The sequence below is a fragment of the Diabrotica virgifera genome, chromosome 9 (assembly GCF_917563875.1).
Source record: "Diabrotica virgifera virgifera chromosome 9, PGI_DIABVI_V3a".
NCBI lineage: Eukaryota > Metazoa > Arthropoda > Insecta > Coleoptera > Chrysomelidae > Diabrotica > Diabrotica virgifera.
In genome coordinates this window covers 6,325,096-6,350,035 of record NC_065451.1, presented here as the reverse complement: position 1 = coordinate 6,350,035, position 24,940 = coordinate 6,325,096, and the positions used below count along the sequence as shown (strand labels likewise).

At 31.3% G+C, this 24,940-nt stretch overlaps 1 protein-coding gene across 1 annotated transcript; it reads left to right on the top strand.

Annotated features, from left to right (window-relative positions):
* The first annotated feature begins 359 nt into the window (after nt 1-359).
* Nucleotides 360-23,398, top strand: LOC114326672 (scoloptoxin SSD976). Its single transcript, XM_050662054.1, has 5 exons — nt 360-654; nt 6,717-6,878; nt 12,729-12,810; nt 21,324-21,474; nt 23,096-23,398. The coding sequence occupies exons 1-5, from the start codon at nt 532-534 to the stop codon at nt 23,334-23,336; spliced, it is 759 nt and encodes a 252-aa protein (XP_050518011.1). The 5' UTR covers nt 360-531; the 3' UTR covers nt 23,337-23,398.
* The last annotated feature ends 1,542 nt before the right edge of the window (nt 23,399-24,940 follow it).

Genomic DNA, 24,940 nt, shown 5'->3' with positions numbered 1-24,940 from the left:
GCCAGACAGGCAAAGACCCATCCAGGGTTACGCCAAAAGAAAAAAAAATGTTTAGCGTAGGAAGTATATTTTGTTCCTGCCCATGAAAGGGTTAAGAAGAAGGTTACTCGCATATGTAGATGAGTATTGAGAATAAACAAAATATAAAAGTTCCATGAATAATTACAAATTATAATTGTATTTGTCATTCAAGAAAATTTACCCATTATAAATATGTAATAAAAAAGTTGATTGGTTCTAACATTACTGTAAAAAATATTAGTAATTTACATACTTATCAGGCTAATGTTTAAATAATATCAAGAAATGAATAGACAACAATATTTATGTTTAATGTTTGATGCGGAAAACGTTATCCATCCTCTGCAATTACGCGGTATTTTATTTATAATTATCACTTTACGTCCATAATGGAAAACAGTACGATTTAAGGGCCTTCTTAGAATATTGATAAGATATCAACTCAAAGGTATAAAAAACAACACTTTGCGAAGCATTAAACAGACACTTAAAAATTTTAGAAGCAACACTATGGATAGAGGCATTAAGCTTTTTTATTTGCTTTTCGTACTTTATACTGTTAAAGCTCAAACTGATTATTGCAAGTTAAGTTGTGATGGTAAAATACACACCGTGTGTGAAAGAAAAAATGTGGTAAGTAATATTTAATTTATTCATCATCATCCAGCCTCACTGCTGAAGATAGGCCTTCTCGTTTCCAAACCCGACAATCCTGCGCAGTTCTCATCCAGTTTTTATTTTTAGCCTTCTTAAATCGTTAGTCCATCTTGTAGGCGGTCGACAGATGCTTCCATTGTCTCCTCTTGCTCTCTATTTCAATAACCTCTTTGGAAATCCTTAGTATATGTATGCACTAATAAATTAAATACCCAAAAAGGATATTTAATTGATTAGTGCATATACAGGGTGAGTTTTTAGTGCGGGATCGGTCGATAATTCCATAATGGTATACCTAGCTAGAATATCTAAAAAAGTTATTAAGAAAAAATGTAGGCAATGATGATATTCTCCAGGCTTGGAAAATATGTCCATTTCTACAGGGTGATCAATAACTGCGTGGTATATCAAACATATAATTTGTTAAATGGGACACCCTATATATTTTTTCATATTTATATTTCTCTCATAATTCGTGTTCATATAATATAATATAGGGTTTTGCATTACTATACAGAGTATTTAACAAGTTATGACCATTTTATTTCGAAATCCCTATTAGATTAACACCATGTATATAAAGAAGTAATTCATAAATAATAATTTGTTTTATATAATGAGATAAACAATATACTGTAGTTTTTAAAGTAAGTTTAATTGAAATCATTGGCGGATATTTGTATACAGGGTGAACTACAAAACCAAATTACGATTTTCTCAATTTTTTTTAATGGATCACCCTATATTTTATTTTTTACAAACATTATATTTATGATACTCTTTCATTTTTATATAGCATTCCCTATACTTAAACTCATTACTTTTCGAGATATTTTTAGTTTTCTTCAAATATCGGGAATACATTCTAGTAGAATTTTTCTAGTAGAAATAAGTTATTATTGAGCGATAATTATACAAAATTATTTTTATTCAATAAATAACTAACACAAAATATAAACCATAACAATATGCAGTAAATGTACCAATAAATGTGATATTAAGAAATTACCATATTCCCCTAATATACAAGAATCGTAAAATTCCTACAAAAGAAATATGTCTTGTGTATAATAATATAACAAGATTATTTTTATTTAATAAACAGCTCACACAAAACATAAATCAAAACAATATACAACTGATGTAATAGTTTTTAGATTGTTATATCAACAGTATTCTAAGCCAAGAAATTTTTATTAACACATTCCTAATTGCAGATTGTGGCGCGCAGGTATTAATAATATAATTCTCATACTATTTTTATTACTTTATTTCATACATCAAGAAATCCCTACTTGGTTAACACTCATAGTCAAACTAGGTGATTGATAAATGTTTAAGATGCTATTGTTGGCGATTATGTGATTGACCCACATTTTTTAGACGGTTGAGGTTTTTACACGACGACGCCGATGGTGCTCCTGTTCTTCCAAAATTGATTTTTTCATCTGGGGCTATATAAAAAACCTTGTATACCAGAAGCATCCAACAACGCCTGATGATATGAAAAAAAGAATAGGTGGAGCTTTTAATATTATTGACTTACAAAAATGTTAAGAAATGTGGCTCTGCCATTTGAATATCGGTTACAAAATTGCATAGACGTTGAAGGTGGGCATTTTCAACATTTACTTTAGACCTATATCTTTAACATCACATTAATTGGTACATTCATTAAACATTGTTTTGGTTTATATATTTTGTTATTTTTTTATTGAATGCAAATATTTGCTATTTTATTACACAATACTTATTTGTTAAATTATTTCTACTTATAAAAATAGACAAGGCGAAAACGGCGGGTTCGTTGGCAAAAACATTCCCATGAGATTTTTTTGCATAATTACATTCGTGCGACATCCCAGAATAAGGTTCAAGAAGTCGCCCACGTGAAAAGTGGGCCAAATTTTTTTTAACAATTTTTTTTAATCAAATTTCAAAAATTATTATTTTTGACCCGGACAATTTTTTTGTAGGTTTTTTGGACCATTCTGGATAAAAAAGGTTTCTTATAATTTTTCTCTAAAATTGATCGTTTTCGAGTTATAAGCAATTTAAAATTGAAAAAAATGAGAAATGGCGATTTTCAAGGCTTAATAACTCGGTTAAAAGTTATTATTATGAAAGTCAGAAAGGGCCTAAATCAAAGTTTAATGCCCCCCCTACAAGGTCCCGAAGAAATTTTTGCCATTATTTTATTACTAAGCTGTTATTTTTAAGTAATAATATTGAGCGCCATGCACGCCGTAAATGTGAGTGCAAGTAAGATGCACAATAATTGTACTGCCAGAGTGGCATCTCTCTCGCACTCAGTATTTACGAGCGGCTACCACCTGCATGGCGCTCAATATTATTACTTAAAAATAACAGCTTAGTAATAAAATAATGACAAAAATTTCTTCTGGATCTTGTAGGGGGGGCATTAAACTTTGATTTAGTCACTTTCTGACTTCCATAATAATAACTTTTAACCGAGTTGTTAAATCTTGAAAATCGCCATTTTTCGTTTTTTTCAATTTTAAATTGCTTATAACTCGAAAACGATCAACTTTAGAGAAAAATTTTAAGAGACCTTTTTTATCCAGAATGGTCCAGAAAACCTACAAAAAAATTATCCGGTCTAAAAATATTGATTTTTGCAATTTGAATAAAAAAAATTGTTAAAAAAAATTTGGTCCACTTTTCACGTGGGCGACTTCTTGAACCTTATTCTGGGATATCTAACGAATGTAATTATGCAAAAAAATCTCATGGGAATATTTTTCCCAACGAACCCGCCGTTTTCGCCTTGTCTAAAATTGAATGTACCTATTCCCGGCAAATAAAGAAAACTAAAAATATCTCAGAAACTAATAAGTTTAGGCATAGGAAATGCTATATAAAAATGAAAGAGTATCATAAATACAACATTCCTAACAAATAAAATATAGGCTAAACTATGTAAAAAAATGAGAAAATCGTAATTTTTTGTAGTTTAAAAGTGCTTATAAAATTGAATGTTTCACTAAACACTTCTTGGCTTAGAATACTGTTGATATAACAATCTAAAAACTGTTGCATCAGTTGTACATTGTTTTGATTTATGTTTTGTGTAAGTTATTTATTAAATAAAAATAATCTCGTTATATTATTATATACAAAATAAATTTCTATTTGTATGAATTTTACGATTCTTGTATATTAAGGAAATATGATAATTTCCTAATATCAAATTTATTGGTACATTTACTGCATATCGATGTGGTTTATATTTTGTGTTAGTTATTTATTGAATAAAAATAATTTTGTTTAATTATCGCTCAATACTAACTTATTTCTACTAGAAAAATAGAATGTATTCCCGATATTTGAAGAAAACTAAAAATATCTCGAAAAAATAATGAGTTTAAGTATAGGGAATGCTATATAAAAATGAAAGAGTATCATATATAATGTTTTTAAAAAATAAAATATAGGGTGATCCATTTAAAAAAATTGAGAAAATCGTAATTTGGTTTTGTAGTTCACCCTGTATACAAATAATCGTCAATGATTTCAATTAAACTTACTTTAAAAACTACAGTATATTGTTTATCTCGTTATATAAAACAAATTATTATTTATGAATTACTTCTTTACATACATGGTGTTAATCTTATATTGATTTCGAAATAAAAATGGTTATAACTTGTTAAATACTCTGTATAATAATGCAAAACCCTATATTATATGAACAAGAATTATGAGAGAAATATAAATATGAAAAAATATATAGGGCGTCCCATTTAAAAAATTATATATATGATATACCACGCAGTTATTGATCACCCTGTAGACATGAACATATTTTCTAAGCCTGGAGAATATCATTGCCTACATTTTTTCTTAATAACTTTTTTCGATATTCTATACCATTATGGAATTATCGACCGATCCCGCACTAAAAACTCACCCTGTATATCTATACTAAGAATTTCCACAGTTTTCACTGTATTCGTTCTCTCAACCATTCTCTCCAGTTCTTTCTGTTTTGCCAATATCCTTCCTTCAGAGTTTTTCTTTCCATTGCTTCGTCCACTTCATCTTTGAAAGATCTTTGAGTTCTGCCTCTATTCCTTCTTCCTATCCGGCTCCACTATGTTATTCTGTTTATCCAACGTTTTTGGTCTGCTTTTCTGACATGTCCTTACCAGGTTAATCTCTTCTATGCTATGTAGTCTATTATATCTGAGTTCATTCCCATTATTTTCTTAATCTCTATGTTATTTATTATACCTCTTCTTGTCACTCTGCAGCTTCCTTGTGAATTCCATCTCTGTTGGTCTTATTTTGTTTTTGGTTTTCTTATTGTCCAGTTTTTACACCCATAAGTGAGGATACTGAGGATACATGGAGGATACTGTGGGAGAGTACCAGGCAGGCTTTCGATCCAACCGTTCGGTAACAGACCAGATTTTCACGCTAAAAGAATTACAAGCAAATTGCTATGAGTACAAAACGACCCTGTATGCGCTGTTCGTAGATTTCAAACAGGCATATGATCGTATAAATAGAAAAGAAATGTACCGTGCTCTGAAACAACTACAAATCCCCAAAAAATTGATTAGCTTGATTGAAATGACGTTGGCAAAAACGAAAAGCGAAGTAGTGTGGAAAGACATCTCAGAGGACTTCGAAATCAAACAAGGACTCAGGCAGGGTGGCCCGATGTCAACCACGTTGTTCAATCTTGTTCTTGAAGTAATAATGAGAAATTGCAGCATAAAAATGGAAGAAACCATATTTAAAAACGAACATCAATGTATTGCTTTTGCGGATGATCTAACAATATTAGCAAAATCAAAGAAAGAATTGAAAAAAATTGTGAAAAAGATAGAAAAAGAAGCAAATAGGTTTGGTCTAAAGATGAATGAAAAGAAAACTAAATACATGATAATGGGTGATACACAGCAAGACAATGAAGAGTTTATAAAAATACAAGGGGAGAAAGATTACATATACAGTTTTGACAGAGTGGAAGAGTTTACTTACCTCGGTGTGAAAGTAAAGGAAAATGGACATGAACATAAAGAAATAAAATCCAGAATTACAAAAGGCAACCAGAAATACGGAATGCTGAGATCCTTAATGAAGTCGAAGTTTGTTTCAAGAAAAACAAAAGAAAGAATTTACAAGACAGTGATTAGAGCTACGGTTGTATATGGAGCTGAATTATGGGTTTTAAGAAAGGCAGATGAAGAAAGATTAGAAAGATGGGAGAGGAAAATTCTCCGATCAATTTACGGCGGCATAAATACACAAATGGGATGGAGAAGAAGGACAAATAAAGAGTTGGAAGAGCTGTATACGGAACCAAAAATCACCGCAATAATAAAGGCGCCTAGAATAAGATGGCTGGGACATGTGCAAAGATTGGAAAACCATAGAATGACCAGGATGATATTGAACAGGAAACCAGTAGGGAAAAAAGGAAAGGAAGACCCCGTAAAAGATGGTTTGACACCGTCCAAGCAGATTTACGAGAATTAAAAATAGATAACTGGAGAAACAAGGTATTAGACCGAAAAGAATGGAGAGGAGTGGTAAGAAGAGCGCAAGAGAAATTGTAACAGAAGAATGTGCCATGAATTGTAAAATGAGAGCTATATATATATATATATATATATATATATATATATATATATATATATATATATATATATTATATGATGTATTTTTTAAATAGACAAATTAATATTGTATATTTTAGATATGTATAGAAAAAAAATATAATTGTGTTTTTCACGCCCTAACTGTGTTTTTTCAGGCCTACATGGCCTGTTGAGCAAAATAAATAATAATAAAGTGAGGATACTTCTTGTCATGGTGTTATATATTCTTCTTTTTGTCTTTATGCTGATGTTCTTATCCCACAGTACCGGGTTCAATTTTCGTATGCATTCTCTTGTTTGTCCTAGTCTATTTTTTATATCTTCTTCAGTTGATCCTTTATTTGATATTATGAAACCTGTCACTGATATTTTAAGTAAATAAGACTACAAAATTTTTAATTCCTCCAGAGCTGTGGAGCTGCATCAGATTGCAAAAATTTCAAACAAATGTCATTGACAGATAACGACAGACGGTTGGTGCTGGACCTTCACAACAAATTAAGAAATAAAGTAGCTCTAGGACAGGAAAAGACAGGCCCTCAACCGAAAGCATCAAATATGAAAGCTCTGGTACGTACGTGGATATTTTTTATCTTTTATTGTTGTTCCATTTTAACTTGTGACGCCCTTGCGTCACGTTTCATTTTCAAACAAATTAAATCAAAACATAAAGTGAAACGTACGCCGATGTGTATAGTATATAGCAGGGGTGGCCAAGATACTTGATAATCCGAGCAATTTTTCAAAATTGGAATTGTTTCGCGAGCCGCAATTAAACGATTATTCAAGAACTGTAAAAAAGGTATTAAATTTTTTTCTCAGTGTTTTGATTTTACGAATTTTAAAGTAAAACTAAATGGATCACATCGTTGTTTCAAATATTTAAATAATTCTACAAGCAGCCTTTACTAATTCAGGATACTTTGATTTTTCATTATCCTTCCATCTTTTTCTGGGACGGCCTACTGATCTTCTACCGTCTCTCAAAAAACACTGTCTTTAACGCTCTGTATTCCTCTAATCTTACCACATGACCTGCCCATCTTATCGTAGCTTTTATGTCTGATGATGTTTTCAGTACCATACACATTCAGTTGCTGCGCCATTTCCACTCTCCTGTGAACCTATCATTCTGAGAACTTTTCTTTAAAATACCAGCAGTTTATTTTATAAATAAATTTTATTTCCCGCTGATGTAGAGATCATGTTTCACTTCCATATGTAACAATTGGGCGAATAATTGGCATGCACAGTATTAATTTAGGTTAGCATCTTAGATCTTAATAATTATGATAGGGAGTATAATGGTCTATTCCACGCAACTATCCATGCTGAGACCTCTTTTTATATGTGGTTGTCATCTGTGATTATCGCCCCTAGATATATTTAAACTCTTTAACCTCTTCGAAGTTGTTGTCATTAATCTGGTCGAAATGGTGCCTAACTCTTGGTCTTGGATTTTTGCTTACTAGACGAAGCCACGAAGCATTAAACCTAGGAATTTTGTGCAGTAAGATGAATCGTCATGCAACTTTTTGCATTCGATTAGGGAGAGTGTCAGGCAACTTTGTGAACTAAATTCATCTAAATAAAAAGTCAATAGAAAAATCACCATATATATCTTCTTTTTTGGTTGATTATATCGGCCTTCGACGGTAATCCATCAACATTATATTATACTAATACGTCGCTAAAGAGTTATAAAAACAACTGTTTTTTATATAAACGCAGACTAGAAATCTAAAAATTTAAATAATACCGCAGAAAACACAAACAATCGTTGAAATAACTTAATTACCCTTGAAATGCCAATTATGTTAAAATTTCATTAATGTCATTAGTGTCAAAATTTAACCACAACTGCTTTAAAAACGACAAAATTTTAAAATAATTTTTAAATAGGTAATTTTTTAGGATATAATATAAAAGTGTTTTAAGAAAAATTATTAATGAAAAATATATTTAGCGACCCCCAAAACACCGAAGTAATGGATATTGACTGATTTTGAATGAATATAACATAAAACTGCAGGCGACGAGTTCCACCCTAGGCACCAGGTACTTTGGAGACCATCGCCGACATGAAATTCGTACTCAGAGACCCCAAAAACCCCCCGAGTAATGGTTATTGACTGGTTTTGAATGGTTACAACATAAAACTCCAGGCGACGAGTTTCACCCTGGGCACCAGGTAACTTAGAGACTATCGCCGACATGAAATTCGTACTAAGCGAACCCCCAAAACCCCCAGATTAATGGTTTTTCACTGATTTTGAATAATTATGACATAAAACTCCAGGCGACGAGATGCACCCTGGGAACCAGGTACCTTGGAGACCACCGCCAACATTAAATTGTGCTTAGCGACTCCAAAAACCCCCCGAGTAATGGTTATTGACTGATTTTGAATGGTTATAACATAAAACACTAGGCAACGAGTTCCAACCCTTGGCACCAGGTACATTGGGCACCATCGCCGACATGAAATTCGTACTCAGGGACCCTCAAAACCACCAGGGTAATAGTTTTTGACTAATTTTGAATAATTATAACTAAAAACTCCTGGCGAAGACTTCCACTTTAGGCACCAGGTATCTTGGAGACCATCGCCGACATTAAATTCGTGGTCAGCGACCCCAAAAACCGCCGTGTAATGGATATTGACTGATTTTTAATTATTACAACATAAAACTCCAGGCGACGAGTTCTACACTGGGCACCAGGTACCTTGGAGACTATTGCCGACATGAAATTCGTACTCAGCGACCCCCAAAACCCCCAGGGTAATAGTTTTTGGATGATTTTGGATAATTGTAACTAAAAACTCTAGGCGACGAGTTCCACCCTGGGCACCAAGTATCTTGGATGCCATCGCCAACATTAAATTCGTGGCCGGCGACCCCAAAACCGCCCCGACTAATGAATATTGACTGATTTTTAATGATTATAACATAAAACTCTAGCCGACGAGTTCCACCGTAAGCACCAGGTACCTTGGAGACCATCTTCGATATGAAATTAGTGCTCAGCGATCCTCAAAACCCCCGAATATAAAAATTCAACTCATTTCCATCAATATTTCCCAAGTTCTAAATTTTTCATTTTCATCTCTTCGAGATGCACTTTTAAAATGCATTTTCTTATGCACAAAAATTTTTGCCCTAGATGAATTTAGTTCACAAAGTTGCCTGACACTCTCTCTAATCGAATGCAAAAAGTTCCATGACGATTCATCTTACTGCACAAAATTCCTAGGTTTTGGGCTTCTTAGTGCTTCGTTGCTTCGTCTATACCATATATTTCGTCTTCTCTTCATTTCTTCGAAGGCCCAGACTACATACATGCTTCTTCCTTGAGCTGTGAAAACACCTTTCTCACGTCTTTTGTAGAATGAGCAACTCGATTCAGAAATCCCCTGTCAGCTCAGATCATATTTTACTTATTTTATATTCTAAGGCCAAATTGAATAGCTACGGTGCTTAGGGGTCTCCTGGTCTAAGTCCTCCCAAGTAGCAATTTTTCGACGCATTGGTTGTCAGTACAAACAAATGCACTGTCTACAACGTTACCCGAGAGCATTTTCAGTTGTTTCGGCCAACGTCCCCTACCCCGACTGACATTACGATGTTACAACCTGTAGTTATACGGGCAACTAATTTATTACCATTTTGACAACTACATATCACACTTCAGTTTTTTCAAAAATCGCAACGACTTAAAAATATTATAATGCTAAACTAATTATTATATATTTTATTTTGATGGAAATTTTCGAATTATTTAACAACCTGTTTATTTGTTTTTTTAATAGCTGGTTTCCATTCCATTGTTTTATCAGTAGATTTGAGATTTGATAACCATCTTTGTATCTGCTTTGGTAGACAGGGTTGCCAGGTCAGTTTTAACTCTTTCAGTAGTTTTGTTTTCACAAAATCAGTAGATTCTTTTTAGGCCATGTAAATATACAGTAATACAGTGATATGCACATCCGTCCTAAATGTCCCAAGAGCAATTCCACAAAATTGGAAACCTAATTATTCCAAACCACCAACTGGTAATTATCATTTTTTAGCTAAAATCTACTAAATCAAAAACTAAAATATACTTAAGGATTTTTGGGATTTATTTGGGATTTTTTATAATAAAAACAACAGCTAACTTCAGGGGATAGGCGCAAAATGTCGCCTGTTAAAATGTTCAATGTATTTTAAATATTTTCATTTTTTGCGAATCCTGAGAAAACTAATAGGTATTTTTGAAAAATTTAAACGCAGAAAAAAAGATTACATTACTACCCAGGACCGAAAGTCCCTAAAAACTTCTATAATGTTTATTTTAATAAGTTACAGGGGTGAAAAAAAGAAAGAAATTAGTGTGACTTTTAATTCCAAATATCTCGTTCAAAAGAAACGTTTTGGTTTTTCTAAATAATGCAGTCTTTCATTCTGCGTTTAAATTTTTCAAAAAGACTTATTATAGTTTCTTCATGATTCGAAAAAAAATGGATCAAATTCTGTTGAAATATACCAAAAATCTACTAAAAAATATTGCATACTAGAATTTTTTAAAAAATATCAAAAATTTACCAAAAAAGTAGAAATCTACTAAATGTGGCAACGCTGATAATGAGAATGATACACTTTTGACACTGGTCACATGACCTCTGTCACCCAATAAGAGGGTGCGTTCTAAAATGGTTTTGATAGTCGGCGCGGCCGGGTTTGGTTGGCGATTGGACTTCTAAGTTGTCTTATCCGTCTAAGGTTGGTAATTAGGTATTTTTTAGTAATATTGGTAATATTGTTTAATGCGCCATTTTGGTTTTACTTGAGATTTTTGGGATGTAAAGAAAATGAAAACACAGAATATAAAAAATGCAGGCATTTCCTGATAACTTTAAAAGCACCATCAATACATTAAATTTATACAGAACATCTTTAACATAAATTTTGACTTTTATATTAAAATTTGATTTTTTAAATTTGCATATTTTTTGTCAAAAATGTCATAAAAAAAGCAGCGCGTGTGTTTTTTAAAAGTGAAATATCCAGATTTGACGGTAATCTGAGATGCGTTTATAAATTTAACATCAGGTAATAAGTCCTTTATGTATTTATATCATATAAATCTAAATACCCAATACGATGTCAAAACAGTTTACTTTTTGGTTTTCGCATTCACCATACAGGTGTTAAAAATATAGGTAAAAAAACATAACTAGTCTGACTCCTTGAGCAACCATTGCACGCGCAGGTGCTTTTTATAGCCGCTTCAGTTGTCGTATGCAACGGTTACGAAACAATGTTGCTTAAACAGGAGGTTGCCTAGGCAACGTCAAGACAACTCAAAAATCGTCCACCAAATCAGTGCAGAATAGGGTCGTCTTTTAGGCAATAACAACGTTGTAAGAAAACGTTGCCACGCAGTAGACAACGTTGTCGCGTCGACAAATTGCTACTTGGGCTGATGTTACACTAAGTTTTTTTATATTTGGTGTCAGTAATTTAAGACATTTTAAAACACAAATATTAAAAGTAAATCAGGTACAGTGGAACCTCGATAACTCGGATTAATCGGGACCGCGGCCGATCCGGGTTATCGAAAATCCGGGTTAGCCGGAGAATATGGCAAAAATTAATAAAATACGATATACTTGCAGATAAACTCCGTTATAATTGAAATAACATGAAATATAATATATGCACAGTACACATCTAAATGACTAAAAACACGTAAACACAAACCTAAGCAAACGGAAGCGAACAATACAAGACTGTACTACACACAATACAGTCATAATCGGAACGATGTTACGTTATTTAAGAACAGCGAAGAACTAAGACCATTGTTTAAAAAAGAATTTTTTAAATAGTCTTTTAGCCTTTTTTAAAAAATGCTAAGGCAGTTTGAGTGAAATAAATAAAGGAATACTACAGCAGGTGCCTGTTGTTTCCGATAATTCTAACAATGAACCTGCCGCCGTGTGCCATGAGTCATTTTTACTATCGTATAGCTCAAATTACACAAATACACATTATCTCTCAAATATTATATTACTTACATTTTTATTTTGAATTGTTGAAATGTTTGTCTGATGAAAATCGATCCGGGTTAGCCAGAGTTCCGGGTTATCGGGGACCGACTTATCGGGGTTCCACTGTACCTACATTTATTGTGAGCCACAAATAATCCTTCGAAGAGCCACATGTGACTCGCGAGCCACAGTTTGGTCACCCCTGGTATATAGTATACAGTATACGGAATGTATATACACATCGTCGTACGTTTCACTTTATGTTTTGACTTAATTTGTTTGAAAATAAAACGTGACGCACGGGCAAAGTTAAAATGGAACAACTATATCTGTTCAATTAATAACATATGTTTCTGTTGTACATACAATAAATTTAAAATTTTTAGAGTTATAGTAAGGAACTAGAAAAGATAGCTCAATGCCACACAAACTCCTGCAAGTGGGGTCACGACACATGTAGAAAAACTCGTAAGTAACGTTTTATTCTTGTTCCATGACATTTCGTAACACGACAGTTCGTAACTCCACAAATGGTAACGGACAATTAGTCACGCTGTGAATTCGTAACGGCGACAGTTCGTAACTATACCTATCCGTAACGGTATCATTCGTAACGCCAACATTTAGTTTTTTAGCAAAATTAGCATTACTGAATATCTACTATGAATGTATTTTGCATAGGTACATACTTTCCTACATTAAAAGTAGTGGTACTTTTTTTAGGACAACTTCTTATTAAAAATATATATTTCACACATATTTTTGCATATATTTTGTAAATATGACAACTAATAGAGGAGTTCAATTAGAACGAAAATATGCATTGTTTCGGAAAAATTCAAACAAGCCTATATTTTTCTAAAACTTTTTTGTTAGTTTATATACATGTTAAAGTAAAAAGTTCTACTCGCAGATTTGGCCGCTAATTGTTTATTAATTGTTTAAACGACAACAATTGTTTTGTATAAATAATTATAAAAATATCGTTAAATTTATCATTTTACTTTGATTAAATATGTTCCTATTCTGTTTTTGATTATGCTGAATCCGAATATGGCATTGCAATTTGAAAATTCTTATACAGAAGCTCTTATACAGTATGTCTGCGTAGCTAGGAACTACATGAAAAACTTTTTTATTATCAATTTTACGAAAAAAAGTTATTCTTCATCAAATGCTCTGGATAGTCAAAAATCTATAACTCAACCATCAGTATCAAATTTTATCAATTTTATACGAGTTATGTCAAAAATATAAATTTCGTTAAAGAGTAAAGTACCTTTATATTCCAGAATATCAAAAAATGATATTATGAAAAGTTGTTTGAAATTAAAAACTATGTTTAAATATACAGTTACGTCATTCTAATCGAAAATTTGTTTTTTCAATTTCATCTCAAATTACGGATACTCATCATCATTTTATTCCAATAATGATAACTATTTTATTATCACTTTTACGAAAAAAAGTTATTCTTAATAAAATGCTCTCCTTGGTCTAAAATCTAAGATAAAACCATCAGATATCAACCTTTTTTAATTTTATATGAGGTATGTAAAAAATATGAATTTTTCCTTTTCAAGAATTTCCTTTCCTTTATAAGAGTCAAGTGCCTTTTATATTCACAATATTTTCATTAGAAGGATGTAATTGAACAATAAAACAATTTTTTTAATTCCAAACAACTTTTCTTAATAACAATATTCTTTCGATATTGTGAAATGTAAAGGTACTTTACTCTTGAGTGAAATTCATATTTTTTGACATACCTCGTATAAAATTAATTAAATTTAATATTTGATTTGCATCTTAGATTATATACGATGCAGAGTATTTTATAAAGGATAACTTTTTTTCGTAAAACTGATAATAAAAAAGTTATCAATAGGTTCCAAGTTACGCAGACATACTGTATAAGAGCTAAAAAAATTTATTTGCTGAACATTTATTATTGTTGAAGCTTATTATTAAATGTATTTTAGGTAAGTTTTACAGAAAAAAGTTTTGATCACTTTGTATAAACATTTTTTAGCTGGTAATTTTCGGTTTTTGTATTATATTTTTGTTATCTTTCTTAATTTTCTTAAAAATAAATAGTTTATTTCATTTCTAAAGCAAAATAATTCAGTGAATTTTAAAGACTACACCCTAAGCTTTACAAAAGCACTTGTAGAACTGTAATAGATTTGTTCAAACTTGAGTAATACCGTCTTAAAGTGGTGGTAATTATATACAACTACGAAGATTTCAAAAATTACATTTTTTGAGACGTCATATCATTTGAATTAAATTTTTGAGATTTTTTTTGAATGAAACATCATTTAGTAAGATGCTTGAAAGGTAAGTTGTGCAAAATTGAGAGTTTTATAAAAAAAATTGTATTAGTTACACATTTTGAAATCATTTTTAAACAAATTCATGTAAGGCTCACTTTCCGCCCCCACCGTACTTATGCCCATATATTTTATTTCCTTTTATTATAACCGTAAGATAGCTTAATTATTCTTCTCTCATGCTCAATTTGTAAAATTTCATTTGATCCATTAGTTAAAGAATTACATTAAAATAACTCAACCGTCCACTTCGCCGTACGCTAGTATACAGTGTGCCAATGTTTGTGGGAAGGGTGACTTTAGCGTTATAAATAAAAAATTATAGAAGATACAGATTTAAAATTCTTTATATAAGGGTTTTTTTGTAAAATTTTCTGAATTTTTCAATGGTCAAGTCAGTTTTTTTCTAAATTTTATATTTTCGGAGTTATTTAAAAAACATCTAATTTCGTAGTTCATTTGTTTAATAAAAAATGAAGCACCCACTTCTCGAGTAGAACTTTTTGATATGTTGTTTATTAAACATTTCTTAATGAAATTACAAAACATTTTATCTTGTTTGATTTTTTCCGAAGTGAAAATATATACATGCACTCCCCTATAAGTATGTTTTATAATTTTTATCCTGAATTATCACTTTACCCCTTAACTACTGACGTGGATGTTTCAAAACGTAGACACTGACATGCGGTTTGTCATACCATTGCCTATTCTCCTTTGCTTTCAACGTGAATTTATCTCATATAACTGTATTTGTTTTTACATTCACAAAGTACTAGCGGTATAGCAGTACTTGAAAATATGTACGAAGGAGCTTCTGAAGAAGAATAATTAATCAGTGAGATGGAGGCGAAGGACAAATACAGCACACGGTACTAGGAACCAAAGTACAAACTTGACGATAGGGCTAGTTCAGTAAGTTCAGAGTCACGCAAATTTAAATTACCTCCAATCGAGCTCAAGAAATTTAATGGGGGCTTGAAAGATTGGTTTCCTTTTTGTAGAAGTTCAAATAATAAAAAATTAGGAAAAAAATATTTTTAAGAAACTCTTTTCTTTAGTTACGAGTGACAAAATTAACATATTATAAAAAAATCAACTAAAAAGCAAAAAATAAAAAAAATTGAAAAAATCTAACACATTCGTTAAAGAAAGGCGTGGTGCGAAAACCGTTTATTCGATGACGACCACGCTTTTCTTTAACGAATGTGTTAGATTTTTCAATTTTTTTAGTTTTTGCTTTTTAGTTGATTTTTTATAATATGTTTAGTTTTAGTCACTCGTAACTAAAGAAAAGCGTTTCTTAAAAATATTTTTTTCATAATTTTTTATTTTTTACTTTTTAGTCTTACACTTTTCAAACATTAAAATATATGGTCATGTTTATTAAAATATGTATAAAACATATGATAAGTACAAACATGAAAAGTAGTCGGAATCGGCAAAAAATTTGAAACTTTATTGTTTATTTATGAAGCATTACTTAAACAATTAACGTATAAAATGACATTATGTATAGTTCATATAATAATAAGATACAATCTGTAAATGTTTCAAGTTTCTTCATTGTAAAAAACAAGAGAATTTAAGCATTTTCCTTTAAAATCGTTTTTTTATTTAAACAATTAATAAACAAAAAAAAAATTTATTGACTATTCGTGTATTCTTCCCGCGAATGCAAATGTCTGCAAATTTTTAGTCTTTTGCATTGAAGAAAAGGCAGTCAAAAGATTTGACCCAAACGATTGAACTAAAGAAAAGCGTTTAATTAATTAATACGACAAAACTAATTCTAATGTTAATTGTAGCACAAAACGTCTCTACCTTTGGTTTTTCTAAGACTACGATAAAAACACGAATTTTTTGAATTCGAGTTTTGGTTGAAGTTTTGTTTTGTATCGTATTGAAATTTGACACGAATAAACGCCGATTTATATATAAACAAATATATGAGCGTTCAAAATTGAAACTGTATTGTTTATTTATGTAGAATAACGTAAACAATTAACGTAAAAAGTGAAATTATGTATAGTTCATATCATTAGCTACAATCCGTAAAAATTTCAAGTTTCTACATTGTAAAAAACAAGAGAATTTAAGCATTTTCCATTAAAATCTTTTTTTTTATTTAAACAATTAATAAACAAACATTTTTTTTAATGACTATTCGTGTATTGTTCCTGCGAATGCATATTATGTCTGCAAATTTTTATTCATTTGCACTGAAGAAAAGTCAGTCAAATTAACGTCTAAATATTTGATGCAAACTATTGAAGTAAAAAAAAGCGTTTAAAAAAAAAGTTTGGTTTTGTAAAAGTAGTGGAAGATGAACCATCAATTGATTTAAATGATAAGATACCTTATTTGAGACAAGCCACTGTAGGGGTAGTAAGGCCAGATAATTAGTGGAGAGTTTTCCTGGAGTAGCAGACAATTACTCAAAGATTATTCAGAGTTTTGCGGTCTACGTTTAGCAGTGAGGATTTCCAAATAGCCCGATCAAGGAACACAAAATTTTACGAAATCCTTCAAAAAAATAAAGGAAGGATGAATATTTAGAAATAGGTAGTAGACCAGGGCCCATCTGTAAAAATATTAGTACATTTGGACGTTGAGAGGTGACTCAAATTTTTTTGCAGAAATTGCTTGAAAATAAATCAAATAATAATATTTGAGTTATCCTCCCTCTCAAAAATGTCCGGAACATTGTTTAAATAATCAAAATGTCAAAAAATTAAGGAAAAATTCGATTTTTTCTTGGTTTTTTGATTATAACTTTAAAAGTATTCATTTTCGAGAAAAGTTGTACTAACATAAAAATTGCGTAATTAAATTTCTTACGATATAGAATTGGCTAAACATTTAAAAAATAGTCACCCTTGTTGCAAAATAGCAATAATTGTGAAAAAAAATACAAAAACAAGTATTCGTATTTTACGTTTTTCAACCATTTATGCTACACTTAGGACCTTCATATTTCATCCTGAAAAACTTTATGATACAGTAAAACAATACTGTAAATTTCATTACGATCAGTTCAATGGATTTTGCAAAATAAATTTTGCAATCCGGCTTTCGTAAAAAAATTCATTTTTTCAAAATATTACAGGACTGAAAATAAAGCAGATAGCAAGTTGAAAATTTTTTTCCATATAGAAGTGTACTGTACCTTTCATTTGCAATTTTGAAAAATTAAAATCGATTAACACCACGGCGTCAGGAATTTTTTTAAATAAACATTAATTATTGGTGCTACTCGAAGGAAAGCGGATAGTTTGCTCTGATTGGGCATTCCAATGACCTTTGATAATGATTGATACATTTTAATTTTTATTACATTTCCATATAAATAAATAAATTTTTTTATTGCAAAATAAAAACTCCTACTCTATCCTTTGAAATAACACTTTTATTAGCAAAAACTTTCTTTGTTCATATATTTTAACTTAAATAATAAAAGTATATTATTTTTAAACATATGCAATTGTTTAAACAATATTTCACAAACAATAATAAAATTAGTTTGATTTTTATGGAATTAAAATATTAAAATACAACAAAATATAGAGTAAGAAAATAATATATTATATAAAGATTGGAAGAAATTTTGGTGGAAATCAACTTGTGTGAATCGAACACCGCTGTCCTGCGCGTAGCACCAAAAATTATTTTTTATTTCAAAACTTTTCTGACGCCGTGATAATTAATCGATTTTAATTTTGAAAATTGCAAATGAAAGGTACAGTAAACTTCTATAAGCAAAAAAAAGTCAACTTGCTATCTGCTTTATTTTCAGTCCTGTAATATTTTGAAAAAATGATTTTTTTTTGCGAAAGCTGGTTTGCAAAATTTATTTTGCAAAGTCTATTAAACCGATCTTAAACAAATTTACAGTATTGTTTTAGTGTATCATAAAGTTTTTCTGGGTGAAATATGAAGGTCCTAAGTGTAGCATAAATGGTTGAAAAACGTAAAATGCGAATACTTGTTTTTGTATGTTTTTTTTCGCAAAGATTGCTATTTTGCAACTAGGGTGACTATTTTTTAAATTTTTAACCAATTTTATATTGTAGGAAATTTAATTACGCAACTTTTATGTTAGTACAACTTTTCTCGGAAATGAATACTTTTAAAGTTATAATCAAAAAACGAGGAAAAAAATCGAATTTTTCCTTAAATTTTTGACATTTTGATTATTTAAACAATGTTCCGGACCTTTTTGAGAGGGAGGATAACTGAAATATTATTATTTGATTTATTTTCAAGCAATTTCTGCAATAAAATTTGAGTCACCTCTCAACGTCCATCTCAAAACAGATGCGCCCTGGACTATAGTTGAAATTGTCTATTATTACGAGTATATAAGAAAAAGTTTACAATTCTAAATCCCCTCCATTTTACACAAATTGGGAAATACGGGGTGAAAAATATTTTCTCGTGAGTGAAAAAATATACGTTCAAAATAGGTTTTGAGGAATTGGATAAAATGACTAATTCTAAGCAACTTTTGTTCTATAGAGTTTTTTCACTAAGTCAATACTTTTCGAGTTATTTGCGAGTGAATATGTTCATTAAAAAAAAAACATGTTTGTGGACGGTTTTTCGCAGATAACTCAAAAAGTAAGTACTCTAGCGAAAAAAATATTCCTAGTAAAAATATAGCTTATAAAAAATTGAAAACCATGGTGTATCCGTGAGGTCTGTAGACCCAGTATAAGTAGAGTTGTAGCTAATGAAAAGTAGGTTCTACTTCGTCAAATTCCAAATCGAATATTTCAATGTGAAATAACCAAAAAACAGAGCACTTTTCGGGGAAAATTCATTACAACTTTTTTAAAGTGTTTAAAAAAAAGATTTATTTTTGTTTTTTAAAAAAATTCTAACATTAAAAATAACTGAGTTACGCTCAAAATATTGTTGGTCCCTTTTATTTTTTGGTACAAAAATCGCGAAAATCACCCCCTAATTAGCTTCCCAAATAAAATTAATCGTAACCGCTTCACAAGTTACTTTACTTATGTATTGTTTATATTATCTGTTGGAGAACTGTATTCTCCACCCAAATAAATTCTATTTCATAAATAATATTCATACCACGCGACGCCACAAAGCACCCCAACGGAAAAATTTGTTAACGGGATGCAAGATGCAAGGGCAAACAGCAGTCAACTATCAACCATCTGGTATCAACCATCAACCTATCTGGTAATACTATATATTATTTATCTATGACTATCAACATTCCTTAAGAACGCACGCAAAAACATTTTTCTTTTTCATTACGCTTGTTCGAAGAGTATTCTTCACGTGGCAATTTTGCATAAAGCCGATAGAATGTAAATAATAGTTGGTTTTTAATTCCTGGGTGTAAATAATATGTGTTGCGGCGCGCTTTCACGGTAAATAGTTGTTAACTCAAATGTTCACATATAAAATTCGATTTCTTGCCCTTTTTAACTTCATTACAGTCATAGCAAAATAGAAAGTGTTTTATTTACATAACCAATTCAACAGGCCAGAATTACAGCCTCTTACGGTTCATTAAAAGTTCTCCACTTAGCTATCGAAGGCTTAGCGGCACATTGAACTTACTGCAAGTACAAAACGCTGGAAAGAGACATTGGAACTACTCCAAACTCTCCATGGAGGAATGTTGAACACCGGCGTCCCTCCATTATCTATAAGTTTCATTGGTTCAAAATACTCAGTTTTGAAAAAAATTGTGTTTAAAATAAAACATTTTTTTAATTTTGAAAAAAAAAATGGAATTGTTCATGGAATTAACTTAAAAATTATTAGTAATACCAAAAATCTTAAAGAGTAATAAAATGTACGTTTTGACTTTTTGAATATTTTTCCTTTTTGTTTTCTTGTTATACTAAAATTGATTATGCTATGGCTGTTCAAAGTTTGCCTAAACTCGTGAATAGTTACTCGTTCAAGCCATTTTAACTACAGCTTTTTCAAAAATAAGCACTTTGAACCGATGAAACTTACAGATCATATAAATAATACATAAGCAAAGTAACTTTAAAGCAAACAGCCTGCGGCTCTGTTTACTTTATTCACTTGATGTTCCACTTCTGTTTCGAGCTTTCCATAGCTAGATAGTGTGATGCCTAGATATTTAATCTCTATGACTTGTTCTATTACCTGACCCTCCAGCTCTAATTTACACCTGCTTAGGTTTGCTGTTATAACCACGCATTTAGTATTTTTTGGGGAAATTAACATGTTAAATATTCTAGCGGTTGCCTATATTAAATTGGTGCAGCATACGTTGTAAATCATCTTCACTTTGAGAAATTAGTATTGCGTCGTCTGCATAGCAGATTATTTTAAGTTGTTTTCTCCCATTTGGTACCGTTTTTTTTTGTTTTTACATTTTTTATTATTTCATCCATGATCAGGTTGAACAATGGAGGACTCAGGTGGTCTCCCTGTCTTATCCCATAGCCAGCTTCAATTGGATCAGTTAGTCCTTTAATTTGACCTGTCAAATGCTTTTTTAAGGTCCACGAAACATAAGACCTTAGACATAACTGCTGACAAGTATGCGGCAATGTTGTATCCTCGTATTGAGTCATATTTACCAGAAGATATGAATCGACTATCAATTGTATCTACATAATATCTTACCATTTTCAGCACAATGGGGATGGGTTGGACAAAATATTATGTTAAGATCTTACAAAGGAATTACTATAACTACACAATTCATGGTGAATGCATCGATCTATGGTTGGTATAGCGAAGTTGCTGATTTCAATCCAGCGTGGGTTTCTTCATTTGATAGCCAGTAAGTTATAGACTTTTTTCTTCCGTTATTTAAAATTTTCGCACGTTTGTGGGCCTCGTCAACATTTATAACATTTCTAACTGTAGCAAGAGAGCTCCATATCTTGTGATATTGTGATCTGTGATATCTGTGATATTGTGATTTCCTTCATAAGTTCTTGCATTAGTATACGGTAAATTCCATATGGAGTTTCTTCCAGTCTTCTGTCCTCTTATTGTTTCTCCTTTCCCTTCTGTGGCAGCGGAGAAGCTATATCCAATCTCTGAACTTGTTTTTGGTTTCGGGACTTATAATGACTGACACAAAATTGATCAATTTTATGAAACGAAGTAATTACAAATTATTTAATGCTTAATATTTTGTAGCAGCCTATAGTTGGGACCTCTCATTATATAGTCTAGGCGCCAGAGGGGTCACCGTGTCATATTCAATTCTGATGGACAAACTAAACGGTTTCTTATGGATTTTTGGCTGCTGATTACGAATTTCGAGGGGGATTTCGATCCGAGTGGTCAAAAAATTGTTATAAACAATTTAATTGTTTATAAATTGTTTATAAGGCTCTGGCTCATAAACTAAAAGAGATAAAAAAAATGTTTCAAATAAAATTTGTTCCTTAATAAAAAACCAAGAAAAAACCGTTTACTAAACTTAAATATAACAATTAGAACTCAAGATATTTTAAAATTAGTGCACAATGCAAATTGCAAATTGCAAAATAAGTATTTTTCGAAGCTTTATCGATCGTAACTCGGCTTCTACGCATGAAAATAAGTCTTAGAAGGTGTCGTTTTAAAGCTTAATTAACAGGCTTCCAAACAAAGTTTGTTAAATTACTTGATCTTCATTTGTTTTAAAGTTATACCCGTTTGAAGTTACAATTTTCTTAAAAATATTGTACATTCATTTGTTTATAAGGGTTTCAAGCAAATTTGAGCTATAAAAATTTATACTTTAATGAACAATAATGATAGAAAAACTCAAAAGGAACAATTTGAGGTTACGAAAATGTTCATAAGTTTATTTTTGGCCAAGATGTCGATATTTTAATGGCGCGCGCTATGAGGCGCAAGATCGGCTCACCGCGTAAAGGTTCACGCGCTAACTTCTCGATGCAAATTATAATTTCTATGTATACATAGAGTCTTTTCCTTGTCAGACCCAGGGTGGGTCTTTTCCTTGTCTGACTGCACAACTCGCTTCCATCTCGAATGGTCGTCCATAATAGTTGGGTCAGTGGATAGGCCCATTGTTCTTAAATCTGACCATATGTCATCTCTTCACCGCATTCGTGGAAGGCATTCTTTCTGTTGGGCTTCCTCCCAGATTAATTTGGTAAGGCGGGCTTAGTAGGGAGCTGTCAAGTAATGTTTGCAGTATTCTTGAGTAGAAGCTAGAAGCACTGTGTCATCCGCATCTCGTAAATTATTGATGACTTCACCGTTCATAATTATTCCTTCTAGTGGGTGACTGCGAGTAGAAAATGTTGTTCTTAAATAATTTTTCATTTCTTTTACGTTTTAAAATGTTGTTCTTAAATAATTTTTCATTTCTTTTACGTTTTCTAACATTTTAGTTTATATTTGAGTTATAAAATATTGCAATTGTTTTATTTTTTTAGTGGAAAAGAGATAGGCCATTATACCCAAGAAGTGTGGGCTAATACACAATATGTGGGCTGCGGACTCACTTTCTATGTAGACTCCAAGGGTTGGGATGTGTACTACATAGCTTGTAACTACGGACCAGGTGGAAATATAAACACATTACCAGTATACGAGCAAGGAACTCCAGCTTCAAAGTGTGGCGGTTTGGCCAAAAATTCCAAATATCCTGGACTTTGTGGACCTGACAATCTTTAATCAACTGTATATACTTGATTGTTTTTATAATTTATTAGTTATTAACATAAATCCAATATTTACTTTTGTGTTTTATTAATTAGAATGAAGTTTAAAAGAATAATGTGTGTGTACTTTATACGCACATAATAAGTTATGCATCTATTATTATGATTTCAACGAAATTAATATATTTTATACAGTTTAATTATATTTTATTTAAATATAAAACTAATTTTATACTTACTATTTTTCAAATTTTTTTATTAAAACAATACCAAAAATTAAAAAAAGAAAAGAATAAAACACACACAAACACATTGAAAATGCCACAAATGATTTCTGAACATTAATTGTTGGAAAAAACTAAATACGTATTTTCTGAAAAAAAAAATATATAATAATATACTTACAATCATGAAATGTATACAAAAAATAAAAGTTCACGTTAATCACAGGCTCTTAATATTAAAAAAAGAGTACGGCAGGTATACCTCTTATTGCCCCGGTCTTTTAACGTTTACTCCGAAAGAATTTTCATAAATGCACTTTTTGAAAAACAAGAAGGAATAATAATTATGGACGGTGAAGTACTCAATAATTTACGATAAGCGGACGACACAGTACTCCTAGCTTCTAGTCAAGAAGATCTGCAAACACTACTTGATAGTGTCGTTGAGAGTTGTAGGGAGGCAGGTTTGGATATGAACATACGGAAAACCAAAATACTCGTAATAAGTAAACAGCAGCATATAAAACCGTCTATATAATGTAAATAATACCAAATTTGAGCAAGTTGATCAAATTGTTTACCTTGGATATCAATTAAATTGTAATGCAGATACTCACGGTGAAATTACATCTAGGATAGAGCAGGCCAGAGCTGTTTTTAGAAGGATGTCCAAGGTATTATGACACAGAGATCTAAAATTGGCATTGATGATCCGCCTACTTCGCTGCTACGTGTTCTCGGTCTTACTTTATAACGATAGGATGGACAAGAGTTCATGGAAGCTGAACCAGAAGGATCAGGACGATATTATCCTTAGATGGAATAAGGAATGACCGAAGATGGAAAGGTCCAATCGCTTACATTGACGATACGAAGACCACGTTGCTCAGTCGGAAGAGATGTGGGCGTGGTTCTTTGCGTTGGGCTTCTGTTGCAATGAAAGATGTTAAATGAATAGATAATGATACGTGAATAGGGCTACTCAAAAGACAATAGACAAAAGATGGATAGATAACAATTAACTGATGGTTTGACACTTAAGCTCAAATAAAACGAGAATACTGAATACATAAATCAACAAGAAAGGACGCTATTAAATTTTTACCGATTTAAATTTACAAAGAGACCATTGACGATACATAACTCTACAACAAAGAAATTAGTAACTCTACTACGACAAAACACAAATGTTTCAGTCTTGAGCTGTAAATAATAATCAAATAAAATGCAACATCGTACACTCTAATAAAACATTTATTAAAAACTCAATGGAATCTTAATATTCACGTAATATGCATAAATGAAGCGTAAGAACGTCAACCACAAAAATATAAAATTAAAAAATAATCATTTAACACTTTAACTGCCATGCGTACCATATATGGACACAGGC

Coding starts and splice junctions, on each gene's coding strand:
- LOC114326672 (XM_050662054.1), top strand. CDS start 532: ATGGATAGAGGCATTAAGCTTTTTTATTTGCTTTTCGTACTTTATACT. Junction 655..6,716: donor TGTGTGAAAGAAAAAATGTG/GTAAGTAATATT, acceptor TAATTCCTCCAG/AGCTGTGGAGCTGCATCAGA. Junction 12,811..21,323: donor CGACACATGTAGAAAAACTC/GTAAGTAACGTT, acceptor TACCATTTTCAG/CACAATGGGGATGGGTTGGA.